At 64.3% G+C, this 16,032-nt stretch overlaps 3 protein-coding genes across 3 annotated transcripts; all 3 read left to right on the top strand.

The window, feature by feature from the left end:
• Positions 1-601: 601 nt before the first annotated feature.
• Positions 602-4,030, top strand: LSCM1_08244 (uncharacterized protein; the record flags this gene model as incomplete). The annotated part of the gene is made up of 1 exon (XM_067325579.1): positions 602-4,030. The coding sequence occupies one exon, from the start codon at positions 602-604 to the stop codon at positions 4,028-4,030; it is 3,429 nt and encodes a 1,142-aa protein (XP_067181606.1).
• A 2,178-nt stretch (positions 4,031-6,208) lies between these two features.
• LSCM1_08243 (uncharacterized protein) lies at positions 6,209-9,193 on the top strand (the record flags this gene model as incomplete). Its single annotated transcript, XM_067325578.1, has 1 exon — positions 6,209-9,193. One exon carries the CDS (start codon positions 6,209-6,211, stop codon positions 9,191-9,193), a length of 2,985 nt encoding a protein of 994 aa, XP_067181605.1.
• A 2,994-nt stretch (positions 9,194-12,187) lies between these two features.
• LSCM1_08242 (uncharacterized protein) lies at positions 12,188-15,292 on the top strand (the record flags this gene model as incomplete). Its single annotated transcript, XM_067325577.1, has 1 exon — positions 12,188-15,292. The coding sequence occupies one exon, from the start codon at positions 12,188-12,190 to the stop codon at positions 15,290-15,292; it is 3,105 nt and encodes a 1,034-aa protein (XP_067181604.1).
• Positions 15,293-16,032: the final 740 nt, after the last annotated feature.

Genomic DNA, 16,032 nt, shown 5'->3' with positions numbered 1-16,032 from the left:
GCGTTGTGTTGCCCTTAGCTGTTCGTGACTGTGACAGGGGCGAATGACGGGCATGACGAGGAAGAGGCGGAGAAGGGGAGACGACAGCGCCGTCGTCCCCTCTTCTCTGCCTCTCCACCCTTCCCCCTCCTCTCCCAACTGATGTGCAGTACCGCTCCATCCCGCACCGTTCCTTTTCGGTATTTCCTCTCTCCTCCCTCGATGAGCGACACCCTTCCCCCTTTCTCCCTCCCCGACGCGCGGCTAACGCATGCCGAATGGACCGTGGGAGCACACACAGTGCACGAAGGTGCGCGGCTGTCGACGCCCTCAGCTTCGTCCAACGTTTTTTTTGTTATATTTCGCTTCTCGAGACGGTCATTGGAGCCTTCCCCCGCGAGTCCGCCGCTGCTACTGCTGTTGCTACACACACGCACACGCCTTTACACATTCTGCACATCCCTCAGCTCGAGTCGCGCTACCCTCACCCCTCCTCCTCACCCCTCCTCACCCTCGCTTCCTTGGCCGACATGCACCTAACGACGTGCACGCGCCAACAGATACAGCGATACAGCCTACCAACACAGCCATTGGGCACCCCATCTCCCTCGATTCTTTCAGGATGAGGGTCGGCGGCATGCGGTTGAGGACGTTCTTGGGACGGCGACTTCGCACTGCTCGCTTCGCCCGCAGCACTTTTTTGTTCGGCGCCCTCTCCATCGGCGCCCTTGTCCTGCTGTCCGGGGTGTTTATGTGGACTGTGGCAGATAACTGGGCGGGAGGTGCGACGGCTAGAAGCAACGGGGCGCCGCCCTTTTCGACGCCAGGCAACCCTGCAGGGTCGCTGGTGTCTGGTGCCAGCGCCGATGGCCCAGAGGGCAGCGTTCAACCATTGACCGGCTATCGGGAGGCCGCTCCCTACACAGAAAGCTTGGAGGAGCTTCTCCGGCTACTGCGTATCTACGCCGAGCACCGTGGGGTACGCGTGAATAGTACCTACCATGCCCAGTTGGAGGCGATTGCAGCAGTCGCGGGCCTCAGCAACGGTGCGGATGACTCGAAGAGAGGTGCGGGGGGCGGGGTCGCTGATCTGCAGCTTCCTGGGGTGAACCTGCTGCACCACTTCTACAGCGGTATTGGCCATGTCGTCGGCCACCTCTCCGCCGACTGGGCTTTGGACGATCCCAAGGCAATTGTGACGGAGCAGGAGGCGTACGTGGAGCAGTATCTCGTCCCCACGCAGGCCGAGGTGAGGCTCACGCCACTGCGCGTCATCGCATCCTACTACAATGCGCGGGGAAGCCGCAGCCTCGACCGCATGGCTGCCGAGACGGAGAAGGCTATGAACGATGATGGCTACGCGACGTACATGCATCGCTCGCCTACGTTCTACGACGTCTCGCACGCTGCACGCCGCGGCTACGGTCAGGAGGGCAGCATCTTTGTTGCCGTCCCATTCACGCTCGCCGATATCACAGCAGAAATGGTCGACACCATCCGTCATCGAGCAACAGCCGCATCGATGCCACAGAAGACCACCCCCAATGCGAGCTCGGGCGCCGCGCCGCAGGAGGGGGACGACTTGGTCGGTGACGACGGCTTTCAAGAGTGGCGACACACAGCGGCGCGCTGCGCCGTGACGGTCGAGTCTATCTTCCGGAACGCCCACCGCGGTGTGTCCGTGGCGGTCGGCACCATCGACGTCGTCGTGGTGAGCGGCATCACCACGGCGGCAGAGCTCCCCTTCGCGACGCCCGCCGACGTGAGCGTTCCGCTTCGCGCCGCCGACCGGGCCCCCCTGTCTCTGGCGCGCAAGCGGCGCTACAGCCGTATTACCTGTGAGCCGCCAGACTTTGCCAGCGGCTGGGACGACGCCAACTACGGCTTTCGCTGGAAGGATAACTTGCGCCGCCGGCGCGTGGTGGTGCCGTTGACAAGGCTGGACAGCGAGGCTGCCAATGATGCGACGCTACTGCAGCGTGAGGACATCGCGGCGCTTCTGGGGCAGTACTTGGATATCGCATACGTGGGTCGGCTCGCTACGCTGCAGCTCTACCGGGGTGAGTCATACATCTTGCTCCTGCGCACCGGCGCTGTGACCCTTCCGAAATGGGATTTAGCGCTCCGCCTGCTGTACCTGCGCACCCCGGTCCGCGATCGCGCCGTGCTGAGTGGCCGGCCGACGCCAGGTGTGGTATGGACGGCGCTTGCAGCTTCTATCGCAAGGGTGTGGGCCAGCCGGCCGTACTTGCGACTGTCGTTGGAGACTGCATCGTCGCGTAGAAGCGCTGCGGGAGAGCCGAGCGGCGGCCGAAGAAACAGGACCGCCGTCCCACCTCCCGACGAGTTTGGCGAGCGTCTTCTCGCAGCGCTGCCGGTGGACGTGTCGGCGTGGCTGAGCGCGGCGCGGGCGGAGGCGGCGCTTGTGCTGTGGCTTGTGACACCGGGCTGGTTGTGGCCGACACTGGTGGAGACGCTGGCAGATTGGCGCCAGATTGCGGCGGCACCAGAGTTGCCGCCATCAACGACGGCGCCCTCTGCTCTCCGTCTGCTGTTTGGCAACGCCACGTTTGGTGACGCTACCGTTGACGAGCTGCTCACTCTTCGAGAGGTCGACGTGAAGACTGTCCAGGTGGACGTTGTGCGCCGCTCGGATAGTGCCAATGCCACGAACGCGTCCCCGCTTAGAAATCGCAGGGTGCATGTGCGCGGCGGCGAGAATTCAGCGGTGAGCAGCGTGCCACAGGCCGTTTTGTCTGCCAGCCTCACTGAATCTGAGGTATACAAGGCTGTGCTACTGACTGAGAAGCGACCGCCGATGCCGGCGGAGCTGACGACGCTCATGGCGCAAGCGGCGTCGACGAAGGCCCCGGCGCAGCCCCGCACACCGCGTGCTGCGATGAGGCTACTGTGTGGTGAGGAGACGTCAGGTGCGCCGTACTACTCGGCGCTCGACAGAGCACTGGTGAAGCGCTCCTTCGAGGACTGTTGGCTGAAAGAGCACAGGGGCGCCGTGCAGCAGCAAGTGCGCCGCATCTTGCGCTCTACTCAGGCAACGACAGTGCTGAAGGCGGCGCCGGGGACGAAGCCGCCTCCCGCTGGTGCGGTAGCGGCGGCGAAGTGTCGCCCAAAGAAGGGCTTTTCCAAAGTGGAAGTCGTGCCGCGGTCGAGCGTGTGCCTGGAGGACATGCGGTACCTTGTGCCGCTGGAGACACCCACGTGTACAGGTGCCGGTGGAGGCTTGTATGGCAGGGAGAACAGCACGCATCAGGAACTGAACGCGGCGAACCAGCGCTTGCCGCTGCGAGAGGAGGCTTGGCTAACGTCTGCAGCGGACGTGGGCACCGTTCACGGGGTGCCAACCTCCACCTGCGTCTCAGAGACTGCCGACGGTGCCGATGAACCGACGCCGTACGTTCTTCAGTCTGTGGCGTCGGCTGAGCTGCTCTTCGGCCCTGCGGAGGTATTCTTCAACTTTGCGCCGGAGCACCGATTGCGCACCCGCGCCCGCAGCCTCTCCGAGCAACTCGCCGAGCGCCGCCGGCGCCATCCAGGAGCAGAGGCAGCGACAGCTCACGCTCAGGTGCCGGAGGCCGTCGAACTGGATCCCTCGCTACCGTTCATGGATAGTGATCAAGAGGATGTGTACATGACTCAGGCGCTTTGGACGCGGGGGTGGAACATCTTTGGACTGACGGAACCGGTGGCCGTAGGCCTTGGCGAGAGTGAGCTGCTCAGCTCAGCGGCAGCGAAGGCACCGGTGATATGTGCCGGGGAGGACACTGAGCAACAGCGAATCGAGCAGGAGGCAGATGACGTGCCGCCAGAGCTTCGCCATGCGCGCACGTTCACTCACGACAAGTTCTGGGCGTTGCTGACGGACCACCGTGAGGCGGGGACGCCGCTGGGTGTCGCCCAGGCGAGGAACGGAACGACTCCGCAGCGAGCGGCATCGCAGTCGCTCCATCCACTACGCAGAACAATTAAAGAGTGGGAGGTATTCTCTGGTGTCCCCTGGCCGGCCCTCCGTGAGGCGTTCCACGGTCCGTGACCTGCGGTGTGACACAGTCCCCAGCTGCCATCAGAGCCACCACGCACAGCTGCTTGCCCGTCGCGCGATCACCGCGGTCGCCAGGCTGCTCGACAGCGGCATCAACCTCGTCGGCGCGGTGCGTCGACAAGCGGAGTGGGGGACATCTCCGCGTGCGGTTCGAGCATCAACGCACCGTTTACGTGACGCAAGCATTTTCTTCACCGAATTCTGTGCCAGGCACTCTCACACGGGCGCGGTGCTTTCCCATCTTCGTTTAAGTGCACTGTCTCTCTTCTCTCACTTCGAGGGCCGTTGCCGCACGCCTTTGCTGTCTCCAATCCGACTCGATTCAGTTACTGCTGCCAGGGTCACTGGTGCCCGCGCAGTGCGGCAAAAAGCCGCGGCGCTCACGACGCGTTCAACCGCGCAAGTGCGGATGGCGTGCCGCCTACTGGCTGCGGTAGCGCTGTGATGCCGGCGACCAGGGTCCCCCGGGCGCCCGCCCGATTTCGCTGTGAGGGCGCGCGAGCCGATGCTGTGTCCGACGTGGTGCGCGATGTGGGCGGGCCGCTGGGAGCTCGCTGGGCGCTCCATCGGGAGGACATGATGCTGCGCGCGAGGACCTGTCTGCGCGCGTGCTGCTCGCGCGGCCCGTGCCGGCCCGTGCCGGTGCACGCGTCCCTGTCCCCCTCGATGGCGTCGCTGGAAGCGGGAGACGCAGGCAGAGGCCCTCCCCCCTCCCCAGGCAGCAGGGGTGGTGCGGGCGGGGGCGTGCGGCGGCGCGAGGACTGTGCGTGCGGTGCCCGGCGCCGCCGGCACGCACGGCGTGCAGGGACGCGTGGGCGTGGCGGGTGGCCGGCCTGATTCCCGCTGGGGTGCCGCCTGCATGCGCCTGTGCTCTGGCCTGCCTCCGATGCGTTGGACGCGGTGGGAGGGGCGAATGGGGAGTGCCCTGCTGTGCTCCGGCAGGCGTATGCAGCCGTTGCTGTGGGCCTGTGGATGGGTGTGAGCTTGTGTAAAGGGTGAGCGAGGTAGGCATCGCGTGTGCCTGGGGCCGGCAACGGTCGCCACTCGTGCGTTGGCTGCAGCGGTGCCTCTTATGCCCTCGGTTGCTCGGTAGAAACGTGGGCGTTGTGGTGTCGGCGTTCCTTGACGGCGTATCCCTGCATGTTCTTCGCGGTGTGTTGCGTCTCAGGGCCGTGCCTCGCCATCCACAGCCCTGCCTGATTTGCCAAGTGATGCACGTGTGTGTGTGTATGTGTGAGTGTGTGTGGCGGAGGCGGTGGAGGACCTCCATGACGAGTGCAGTGACCGCTGGCAACAAAGAAGAAGCGCGAAGATGCGCAGAGGCGGGACGAAAACGCATGCGACCAGTGACCGCGGAGCGGAACGACGGAGAGAAAAAAACGGAGGAGAGGGAGGGGGGCGCAGAGGCGCTGGCGGTCGTTGCCCCCGCCCCCTCGTCCCTCCTCGTCCCCCTCCGTAAGGTTGTGTGCCAGTAGTGCGTGGAGGGAGCGCTTTCTTGACCAGGCGCGTGCGTGAGCGGCCGCAGTGTCCTTTTCCATGACCCGGCTGGGAGTGGCGCATGCGAGGCGGGGGAGGTGGAGGTGCGTTGTGGACCGCTCATGGCTGCCCAGGTGGCCGTGTTGCTGCCCCTTCGCTCGCCGGCCCTGCGCTGCCGCAGCTGCCCTGTCTTTGGTATGCACGCGCGGTCACCTCAGCTGTGATGCCGTCTTCTCCATTTCCTCTTTCCGATCTCCCGCCCTTTCTCGGGCGCGTCTTGCGACACCGGCCGTGGCCACCATCGGCATCACCAATAGCCCGCGAATAGCAGTATTAGCGAGGAGCGAGCGCGCCACGCCCGAAGACTTGGCCGCCGAGTGAGCGAGCGAGGCCGGACACACCCAGACATACGCGTAGAGCGAAGGCGCGAGGGCTGAGGGCGAGTGCCGGGGAGGGAGGCAGCGGCCACCGAGGTGGTGTGGGCATTGAAAGCGTACGTGAGAGAGAAGTGGGGAGGGAGGGGGAGAGGGGGGGGAGTGCGCCCGCGTGACCGCAGGGGTCCCCACCGCGGAGAATATTTGTAACAGCATCTGTCTGTGCTCACCCCTTTGATTTGGATTGCCCCGCTGGCGGAGGCGCTGCAGCGGGTGTTGCCTTCTGCCATCGTGGCAGGCTCGCGTGCGTGCAGCAAGCATGGACGGCCACGTGGCCGCGCGCGTGAAGCGGGTGCTGCCGCTGCCAGCGTTGGACGGCGACTCGGACGCGGCCGCGGCGAGTAGCATCGCCGCCTCTGGGAGCTTGACGATGCGCGCTAAGGCCTGGACAGAGGCTGATGGGATCGAGCGCGTGGGCTTTCCGGCTGGTTGTGTGCCGGCCACGATGAGTGTCAACGATGACCATGACGACGGACCACCTGCTGCTGCCCAAGCGCCTCACGCTGGCCCACATCGAGGCCCGGCCAACAGGGAGCGGGTGGCGGTGGCTGACATTAGTGGCTATGCTCCGGCACAGTTCTCTCAGAGGGCATCCACAGCAGCACCGGCAGCGCTGCGCTGTCGCCGCAGTGGCGGGCTGGCAAGGCACCTGATGGGATGTGGGAGTCGCGTCCATCGCATGCTGCGTGCGCTTGGCTTTGCTGACGACGACGACGCGAATGCGCCGCAGACACTCGCGTGCGCGTGCGCTGCTGTTGGCGTGCTAGCGGTGCTTCTGCTGATTAGCTTCGCGGCACTGGCGGTGGTGCTTGTGGTGATGCCTACCGCCTCGCACCGTCCTTCGCAGGGAAATGGGCCTCCGCTGGACGTCCACATCAACAGCGCGGGTGGCGCCCGCGTGTCTGATGTTGACGCTCGCCGCGTGCTGGCGGGAGGGAATATTCAGAGCTTCTTGCGTGATAGCCTCCGCAGGGCGAACTTGCAGCGGCGGCTCCAACACAATGCCACCCTCTTCGCCGCGTTGCGGAATGCGAATGCCCTCAGCCGTCGGGCAGCGGGGCACAGCGCAAACGGTTGGAGCCGTGTGCAGGCGCTCCCGGAACTGGAGCACCTTTCGTTCCTGCTGCACGAGGTGAGCGCTTATATCGAGGCGGTGCAGATGCGCGACCCGGTGACGGGGCTGGCGGAGCTCAGCGATTTCCTCCTCAATGCTAAAGGCCGTAGGGAGGCGCTGCAGAGGGCTGCCGAGCGTGCGCGGGCCGACGCGGTGAGCATGGCGAGCGCTACGGCGGCCGGGGCCAGCTCGCCAACCGCGCGGCGTGACGCGGCAGAGTGGAATGCGGCGCTGAAGGAGTCCTTTGCGGGCCGCTCCGAGGCGGCTCGCCTGCGTGCGCAGCTGCGCGGCTTCATCGGCGTCTCCTCTTTCGAGACGGAGCGGATGACGGAGCAGCCCTTCGACGACCTCGCACTGCTCCAGTACCGACATGCGTGGGCGAAGTCGGAGGTGCTGCCGATGATGCGCGCTCGATCGCGTCGTGCTGGCGTTCCGGGTGCGAGGGAGGGCGCAGGTGCTGAGGCGCTGCAAAAAAGTCATGCCATGCGACCGCCACAGAACGCGTCACCCGGCGCGAGCGCAGCGCCGCTGGGGGTGTGCGACGTCGTCAACCGAATGGCGATGAAGGCGGACTTGTACGAGGTCTCTTCCATTTGGAATCACGTCTACTACTACCCGCTGCGCCGCTACACCGCTCTCCGTCCATACAGCGGCGACTCGGTTGCTGACACAGACGCCTGGTACTCAGCCATCGCCGCCGCCGTGCAGACTCGCTTCGGCGTCCCCATCACCCAGAACAAGGTGCGGCCCACCGAGACGGCAACGCCGCCCATGGCGCAGCGCGACTCGCCCCTCTCCGCTCTGGCACTGCCGCGCCTGACATTCGGGCGCGCGGCGGAGGTGGCGCATCTGCACTCGGCAGAGGATCGTCAAGGGATGCCAGAAGCGCTGAACGCGAAGGCCGCGGTGAACACGAAGAGCATATTTGTGAGCATTGCAAGCTACCGAGACGTGGAGTGCGCCCCGACGGTCTTGAACCTCTTCCGCACGGCGCGCAATCCAAGCCGCTTGCACATCGGACTCGTTCAGCAGAACCTCGATGGCGACCCACCGTGCTTGATGCCCGAGATGTACACCCCGTACCTGTGCCCGTCCGGGGGCCTGCAGGGTGCCGCGGCCGATGGTGGCGTTGATGCAGCGCGCCAGACGCGGGCGCGGGCGCGTACCCTCTACGGTGAGGGCACAGACTTCGCAGAGCATAGCAGCAGCCCCGATGCTCGCCACTTTGGTGACCGCATCTGCTTCCTGGCGGAGCAGGTGCGTCTGCGTGAGATCGACGCAAGGCATGCGAAGGGGCCGACCTACGGCAGGTACATGGCGATGCTGCTGTACCGCGGCGAGGACCTGGTGCTGGTGCTGGACTCGCACAATCGGTTCCGCCCCATGTGGGATGCCTTCTCTGCCTCAATGCTGCTTCGCTTCGAGGACCGAAAGGCGGTGCTGTCACACTACCCGGAGGCCTACCCCGGCGAGAATGCGAGCCTGCGGCCGTACCGCACGTCCGTGGCATACCTCTGCCGGGCGCACTTCCTGCAGAATTTGGGTTACATTCGGCTCGCTGGCATTGTGGCCCTCTCTCCAGTGGAGTTCGCAAAGAACAACGCCTACAACGACCCGTACGTGCGCGTGAAGTCGGAGGCCAGCTCCCCCGCATCCAACTTCCGCCTGCCGCAGCCGTGGGCGGCGGGGGGCTTGCTGATGTCCTTCGGCACCATCCTCCGAGACGTCCCTTTCGACCCGCACCTGTCGTACATCTTCGACGGGGAGGAGGTGCTCTACTCGGTGCGCCTGTGGACGCACGGCTACAATATTTACTCGCCTGCGCGGGGCTTCTGCTTTCACATCTACGGCCGGCCATCCGCGCCGAAGGTGTGGTCGGCATCAGCTGTGTGGTACAGCATGCAAGTACACGTACGAAAGCGTGTGCAGTTCTATCTGCAGTCACGCCGGCTCGGCAAAGAGGACTTGCTGGTGCCGGCGAACAGCACGAACCTGCACGTTGTGGTTGACTCCAGCCGCTACGGTATGGGCAAGCAGCGCACCGTAGCGCAGTGGTACGACTACGCCGGTGTTGACCCCATCAAGTACGAGGTGGATGGGCGCTGGTGCGGAAAAGACACTTCAGCGTGAGGGCTGCACCACTTTTGCAGCTCCAACGCTCTCCGCTCTGCGCATCCTCGCTGACCTCTCGCCACGGTGGCCCCCTCTTTTTTTTTTGCCCCTCAGCTACCTTCTCTGCTTACTGACGACGCGTTCAACCGCGCAAGTGCGGATGGCGTGCCGCCTACTGGCTGCGGTAGCGCTGTGATGCCGGCGACCAGGGTCCCCCGGGCGCCCGCCCGATTTCGCTGTGAGGGCGCGCGAGCCGATGCTGTGTCCGACGTGGTGCGCGATGTGGGCGGGCCGCTGGGAGCTCGCTGGGCGCTCCATCGGGAGGACATGATGCTGCGCGCGAGGACCTGTCTGCGCGCGTGCTGCTCGCGCGGCCCGTGCCGGCCCGTGCCGGTGCACGCGTCCCTGTCCCCCTCGATGGCGTCGCCGGAAGCGGGAGACGCAGGCAGCGGCCCTCCCCCCTCCCCAGGCAGCAGGGGTGGTGCGGGCGGGGGCGTGCGGCGGCGCGAGGACTGTGCGTGCGGTGCCCGGCGCCGCCGGCACGCACGGCGTGCAGGGACGCGTGGGCGTGGCGGGTGGCCGGCCTGATTCCCGCTGGGGTGCCGCCTGCATGCGCCTGTGCTCTGGCCTGCCTCCGATGCGTTGGACGCGGTGGGAGGGGCGAATGGGGAGTGCCCTGCTGTGCTCCGGCAGGCGTATGCAGCCGTTGCTGTGGGCCTGTGGATGGGTGTGAGCTTGTGTAAAGGGTGAGCGAGGTAGGCATCGCGTGTGCCTGGGGCCGGCAACGGTCGCCACTCGTGCGTTGGCTGCAGCGGTGCCTCTTATGCCCTCGGTTGCTCGGTAGAAACGTGGGCGTTGTGGTGTCGGCGTTCCTTGACGGCGTATCCCTGCATGTTCTTCGCGGTGTGTTGCGTCTCAGGGCCGTGCCTCGCCATCCACAGCCCTGCCTGATTTGCCAAGTGATGCACGTGTGTGTGTGTATGTGTGAGTGTGTGTGGCGGAGGCGGTGGAGGACCTCCATGACGAGTGCAGTGACCGCTGGCAACAAAGAAGAAGCGCGAAGATGCGCAGAGGCGGGACGAAAACGCATGCGACCAGTGACCGCGGAGCGGAACGACGGAGAGAAAAAAACGGAGGAGAGGGAGGGGGGCGCAGAGGCGCTGGCGGTCGTTGCCCCCGCCCCCTCGTCCCTCCTCGTCCCCCTCCGTAAGGTTGTGTGCCAGTAGTGCGTGGAGGGAGCGCTTTCTTGACCAGGCGCGTGCCAAGCGTTCCTGTCTCACCCGTCTCTCTCTTTGTGTTTTTATCTGTGTGCTGCGGTGGAGGCACTGCTCTCATCGCGGCACTGAGTAATGCGACGGCGGTATGCTGCTGCTGGGCTGCTTGGATTTGTCAGGTGCTCTGCGTACTGTTGCTCTTCTTCTGTTGTGCCGTCCTCTCGAATCTTATTTTTTCCCATAAGCGTGCGCACATATACGCACGTACGCGAACTTTCTCCTCGGTGTCGGCGGGCTCTTGTTTTTTTCAGTAGCGCACGGCCTTTCTTCTATACCCATCCCTAGTGCCGGCTGCCACTGCGGCGACAACCAGGACGACAAGTGTGCCGAGCACCACTTCCTCACTCTGCGCACTGCCCTCATCCCTGTGACCCCGCTGGATCGCTGATCCGCTCGTGCCGTCCCCTCTCCTCGTGCTGAACAGAAAGGGGTCATCGTAGACGAGCGCCTCAGCCTCTCCTCCCCCGCCCGTCAAGAGGTGTGTGCGCGAGACAGGAGAACTTCCTCTCACACACATATATATATATTTGTACATCGAAAGGGACACCGTTACCGCTGCACTCACCTTCTCTGCGTGGTGCTGTGCTCCGCTTTTCTTCCCCCGTCCGTTCGTCGTCGTCTCGTCATCGCGAAGTAGCCATATAATCGCCGTCATTGTATACCCCACCTCAGCTGGCACCCTTCGGTGAGAGGCGGCCGCCGCTGTCACTTGTGCCGCCGTGCACACACTTCCCCTCCCACTTCCTGCCCTCACCCACCCATACACACCCATACACAACTCCTTCGCTTCTTTACCTTCTCGGCCTTCTCTGCGCACGCAACAAGGGGAAGCGTGTGTGTGTGGGAGGAGAAGAGACGAGGAGGAGGTGGCAGCATCTCTGCATACACATACAATTGGCGTGCGGACGCTGGGCGAGGCGCTCCGGGCTGGGAAGTTGAGGAGGGGAGGCACGAGAGGCGTATATATATATATACCTCGATAGTGTACCTCTTCGTCTCGGGTCGGGTGTGATTGGGCACTCCTCTCGACTCCCGTGAGCGTTTGTGCCCCGAAAGAAGAAAGAGTGAGGAGGCGACGGCGCCGTCGGTGTGCGCATGCGCGCGTGCTCTCTGTTCTCTCTCTTTGCATTCTTTCCCCTTCCACCCTCGCGTGTGTTCCTTATCGAACGAGAGGCAGTCGCCCCCCCTCCCCCTTCCCTTTCTGTTAGAAACGTGCAACTCCGTGCCGTCCAGCAGACACGTGTGCATACACGCACACTCGACGTGTTTTGACGTGCGACGTGGACGTCTTCCGCTCTCTCTCTCTCGACCCCCCCCCCACACGCAGCGTATACATTATATATATATATATATCTGTCTCCCACGTTGTCGTCCGATCAGCGCCCTTCCCTTCCCCCTCCCCCCTTCGCTTATATTTGAGCATTGTCCTCGCTCAGTAATCTCAAGTCGTCTCTCTTTTTTTCCCTTTCTCCTTTTTGCGCGCTGCTCTCTGCTGCCCCCCTTCCTCCCCCCTCCTCCTCTCGCCTCATCCCGCTCCACTGCTGTGATCAGTGCTTCTCCGTTCTCCTCCGTTTGTATTGCATCCGACGCCCTTGCGTCTTCGCTGACATCGCGCTTCTTTCACGTGCGTGCGTACGTGCAGGTGTGCTTCCCCGCCCCCCGGCTCCCAGCCCTGGGCGTGTCGGCACCACCGATCCCCGCTCTGCCCACCTGCGCGTCCCTCGCCGAGGCACGTGCAATGTCAGATGGAGAGCTTCTGGAGCAAGGCCATCTTAGGAGCTCAGCTGCTGCGCTGAGCCGACACGGAGCGGGCGATGCTGGACGCAACACTGCCACGGCAGGCAAGGATAGCATAAGGCTGGCTGGCCGTGCTCCGACGAGTGGCGTAATGGCCAATAGGGCCATGGAAGCCGGGAGACCCGACCGAGGCGGGCTGAGAAGCTTTTTCTCGCACCACTCATCTGGCCACATCGAGAGGAGTCTCCCTGCATCCATCGTGAACGCATTACCACTGTTTCACCTGCCGCCGCCGCTGCCTCCAATGGTTATGCCGACGAAGACAACATCGTCCCTTCACGCACCAGCATCGGGGCACACACTGGGGGCTCATGGAGGCACTCGCTGCCGGTGGGATGCGCGCTCTACGTCTGTCGGAGCTTCTACCTGCGAAGGAAGCTCGCTGCCTCAGCGACGTGACAAGGTTGTCTTTGAAGAAAACGGTGCATGCCTCGTTTCGACGTTCTCGTCGTCCCGGCTGTCGGCGGTAGCGGCTGCCCCGCCAATCGCCGCCAGGGGAAGCAACCTGCACGGTCCCATGGGCGGCTGGTGGCAGGAGAGGGGCGCGCGAATGTGGCTGCAGATGGGCCGCACTCCACTGTCGTGCGGCAGGTGGCTATGGTGCTGCTTGAGGCGGAAGCTCGAAGGGGCAGAGTTGGAGAGGGCCCCTGGTCGGCGGCGAAAATGGCGTCTGAGGCTGCGGGTGTTTCTTCTCTCTTTCATGGTGTGCCTTACACTTGTGCTCGTCGGCCTCGCCGGCTCGGTCGCGCGCCTGCTGCGCCAGCCACAGGTGCCGGAGTGGAATAGCACGCTGTCCGTCCTTGTCCAGCACGAGAACGCGCCGCGGCGCATGCGCCTGAGGCACTCGGAGAAGGTCAAGTGGATACAGCTCCCGTCGTGGACGCTGCGGGTCGTGCCGGCGAGCTGCGAGGATTGCCTTGACAACGAAATGTACGCGATCGCGGTGCAGCGAGCCGTCGATGGGTTGGAACGCATGTACCGCGAGGACAAGGAGCGGCTACTAGCAGAGTGGCAGGCACCACAGAAGCCGAGACACAACCACACAGCCGACGGTGGTGCTGGTGCTGCTGCTGCCGTTGCCATCGACTCTCAGGATGCGACGGCTGCGCTGCCTTCGACAGCGGCCTATGAGGAATTCCTCAAGGCGAAAGGCGGTCCGTACGCGGTGTTCGCCAACACAGGCGCGCCCTTGGGCAGGATCGGCCCAATGCTGTTCGCTATGCGCAGCGTGACTGACGACGTCGACGTGGCTGCCGAGCTCCCTCGCTGGCGCTGGCTGCAGCACACCCGCATCTCTTCGAACGATGGGGCCGCGAAGCCGCCGCCCTACGTCGCCGTCATGGGCATCCCCTCTGCCGACACCGTCTTCCACGCTCAGCTGCGCGCCGCGCAACGCAGTACGTGGTTTCGGTACAGCGCCGTCGCGCGCCGCGAGAACGACTTTGCAGGACGCCTTCTGCCACTGTACATCTTCACTGCACCGGAGCACGAAGCGACTCCTGACCCAACGTGGGTGGGCCAAGACGAGGACGTCGGGCCTGCTGCTGCGGCCGAGTTTTATCGGCCGACAATGCAAGAGTTCACTGACGCAAGCAACTTCCACCGCGCCCTCGCCGCGTCGGCCTCGAGCAGAGGCACGGCGTCTGGCAGCTGGTCCTATCGCCAGCGGCGCATGTCTCTTCGACCGGAGTGGCGCACGTCGGATCTCACGAGCTCACCCTGTGCACACGTCGTTTCGTCCACGGTGTACAGCGGTGCCGGCAACCCGCGCCCACCGCTGGCGGTGCTGGCCGATTACCTTCGGCTTCCGGTCACTCCAGCGCTCACCGCGGTGGCGCGCTTCCTATGCGAGGCCTCTAGCAATCTTTGGCTGGAGGCGCTTCAGCACAGCAACGCGCTGTGGCTTGATACGCTGACGGACCGCAGACCGGCTATGGCGTCGAAGGAGGGGGCCGGCGAGAGCGGGGGGGTGGCGAAGGAGGTGGGGATGTCCCAGAAGACGGTGCTGTGGCTGGAGTACGCGTACCACGCGTTTCCGACGGTGCCGTTCATTGCGAAGGCGGACGACTGCACATACATAAAAGTGCCGCAGATGGTGAGGGACTTCGCCCTCGTCTTGAGTGCTCAGCAGCACCCCGACCTCGTGGCGGGCGTGGGTGGGGACCCCGGAAGGGCGCCGGCTGCCGTGGAGGCGTTCAAAGGTGCTGGTGGTGGTGGTGATGTGCTCCTCACCGATGTGCCGCGCATCGACACCTCTCAGCTGCGGCCGCCACGATCACCAGAGGGCGAATGTGTGTATTGGGGCCTGCTTGGGGCGACGCCGAGGGGCGGGCCATATTTTCAAGGGATGCACTACGTGATGACTCGAAAGGTGGCGCGCATCGTGCTGGAGCCTCCGCAAGAAGCCTACGGAACCGGTGGACTGCGAGATGTGGCGCTGTTCGCCATGCTGGACTTCAACCCCATCTTTGCCGACGTCTACGCCGACATCGCGATGACCGAGGAGGATCGCCTCATTGGGCGAGCCCTGCACGACCGACAGGTGCGTGCCACGCAGCTCTGTCCAACTCAGCGTATCACATATGTGGAGGAAGGCGCTTCCCGCTTCCACGAACTGCACCGTGAGGTCGGCGGCACCGTCACGTGGGCGTCAGTGGTAATGCACCACTGCACCCCGGCAGACATGCACTACCTCTACCATCACTACTTCATGGAGGAGCATCGGGCGAGCAGTGACGTCACGCCAGCGGAGGCGGAGGTGCCGGGGGAGGCGGTGCAGCAGCCTGCGGCACAGCGGATACGCACAAACGTGAACGCATCGCGGGAACTCGTCTGGGACGCGTTGAAGCCGGTGCCGAGGGTGTCGCACCGCGCACACCCCGAGAAGGCGAAGGGGCAGATTTTTCTTATGGAAGACGGCGTTGCCGTGTACAATATCACCTTCACGGTGGCGTCAGACAACCAAGCCATGAGGGCAGGTGGGCTCATGATTGTACCGCACGTGACAGCGAGGCATGACGGGGACGCGTATCCGGCCGCCAAGTGAAGATGTGGGCGCCTTTTTGCGCGGACCTTTCCCCGTTCGCGCTCCCTTTCGTCGCTCCCTGAAGCGAGGCATCTACACCCGCGTAAGGGCACTGGGTGCGAGCCCCTGACGAGGCAGAGATGCGCAGCTGTCGCGCTCATTATTCCCAGCGAAGCGCATTCCTGGCCTTTCAATCAGCCGAGCGTTACGAAGTGAGCCAAGGAGAGACTTGGGGACGCGCAGGACAGAGCTGAGCCCGATGCGGACGTCGTGATGGGGTGGTGGTGATTGTGGCTGTCTGCTGCACAGATGTTGCTTCTTCCGTCAGAGAAAGAGGGGCTTCCCTCTTTCCCTTGGTGCCGGTGGTTTGGAACGCGGCCGACCGTAATTGTCGTAATGGGCTCCAACAGGAACGTTTCTATACACGGCACGTGCGCGTGACAGCGTATCTTTTTTTTTGTTTCTCTGCTTCTCTCGTTCACGTCAACGCGCTCGGCAGCGTTGCCGAAGAGAGCGGTGGCGCGCCACCGCGGATGGTGGCCGGCGGCATCACCGAACTCGGCACGGCATCGCCATCGAGGTGGATATGCGTGGGCAGGGGAGGGGGACCGACCGCATTCGACGCCGACAGTCTTGCTTGCTTTGGAAGTGCTCTCTCCCTCCCCCCGGCTGCGCGGGGGGAGGGTGAGGGACAGCTCAGACTAGGGCAGATTAGAGATTCCCCACAGGAGAGGTTAAGGAGGCGTTCGGCCCTGCACGGA

The sequence above is a fragment of the Leishmania martiniquensis genome, chromosome 2, assembly GCF_017916325.1.
Source record: "Leishmania martiniquensis isolate LSCM1 chromosome 2, whole genome shotgun sequence".
NCBI lineage: Eukaryota > Euglenozoa > Kinetoplastea > Trypanosomatida > Trypanosomatidae > Leishmania > Leishmania martiniquensis.
The sequence above is the reverse complement of the archived record's forward strand: the minus strand, read 5'-3'. Positions and strand labels throughout refer to the sequence as shown.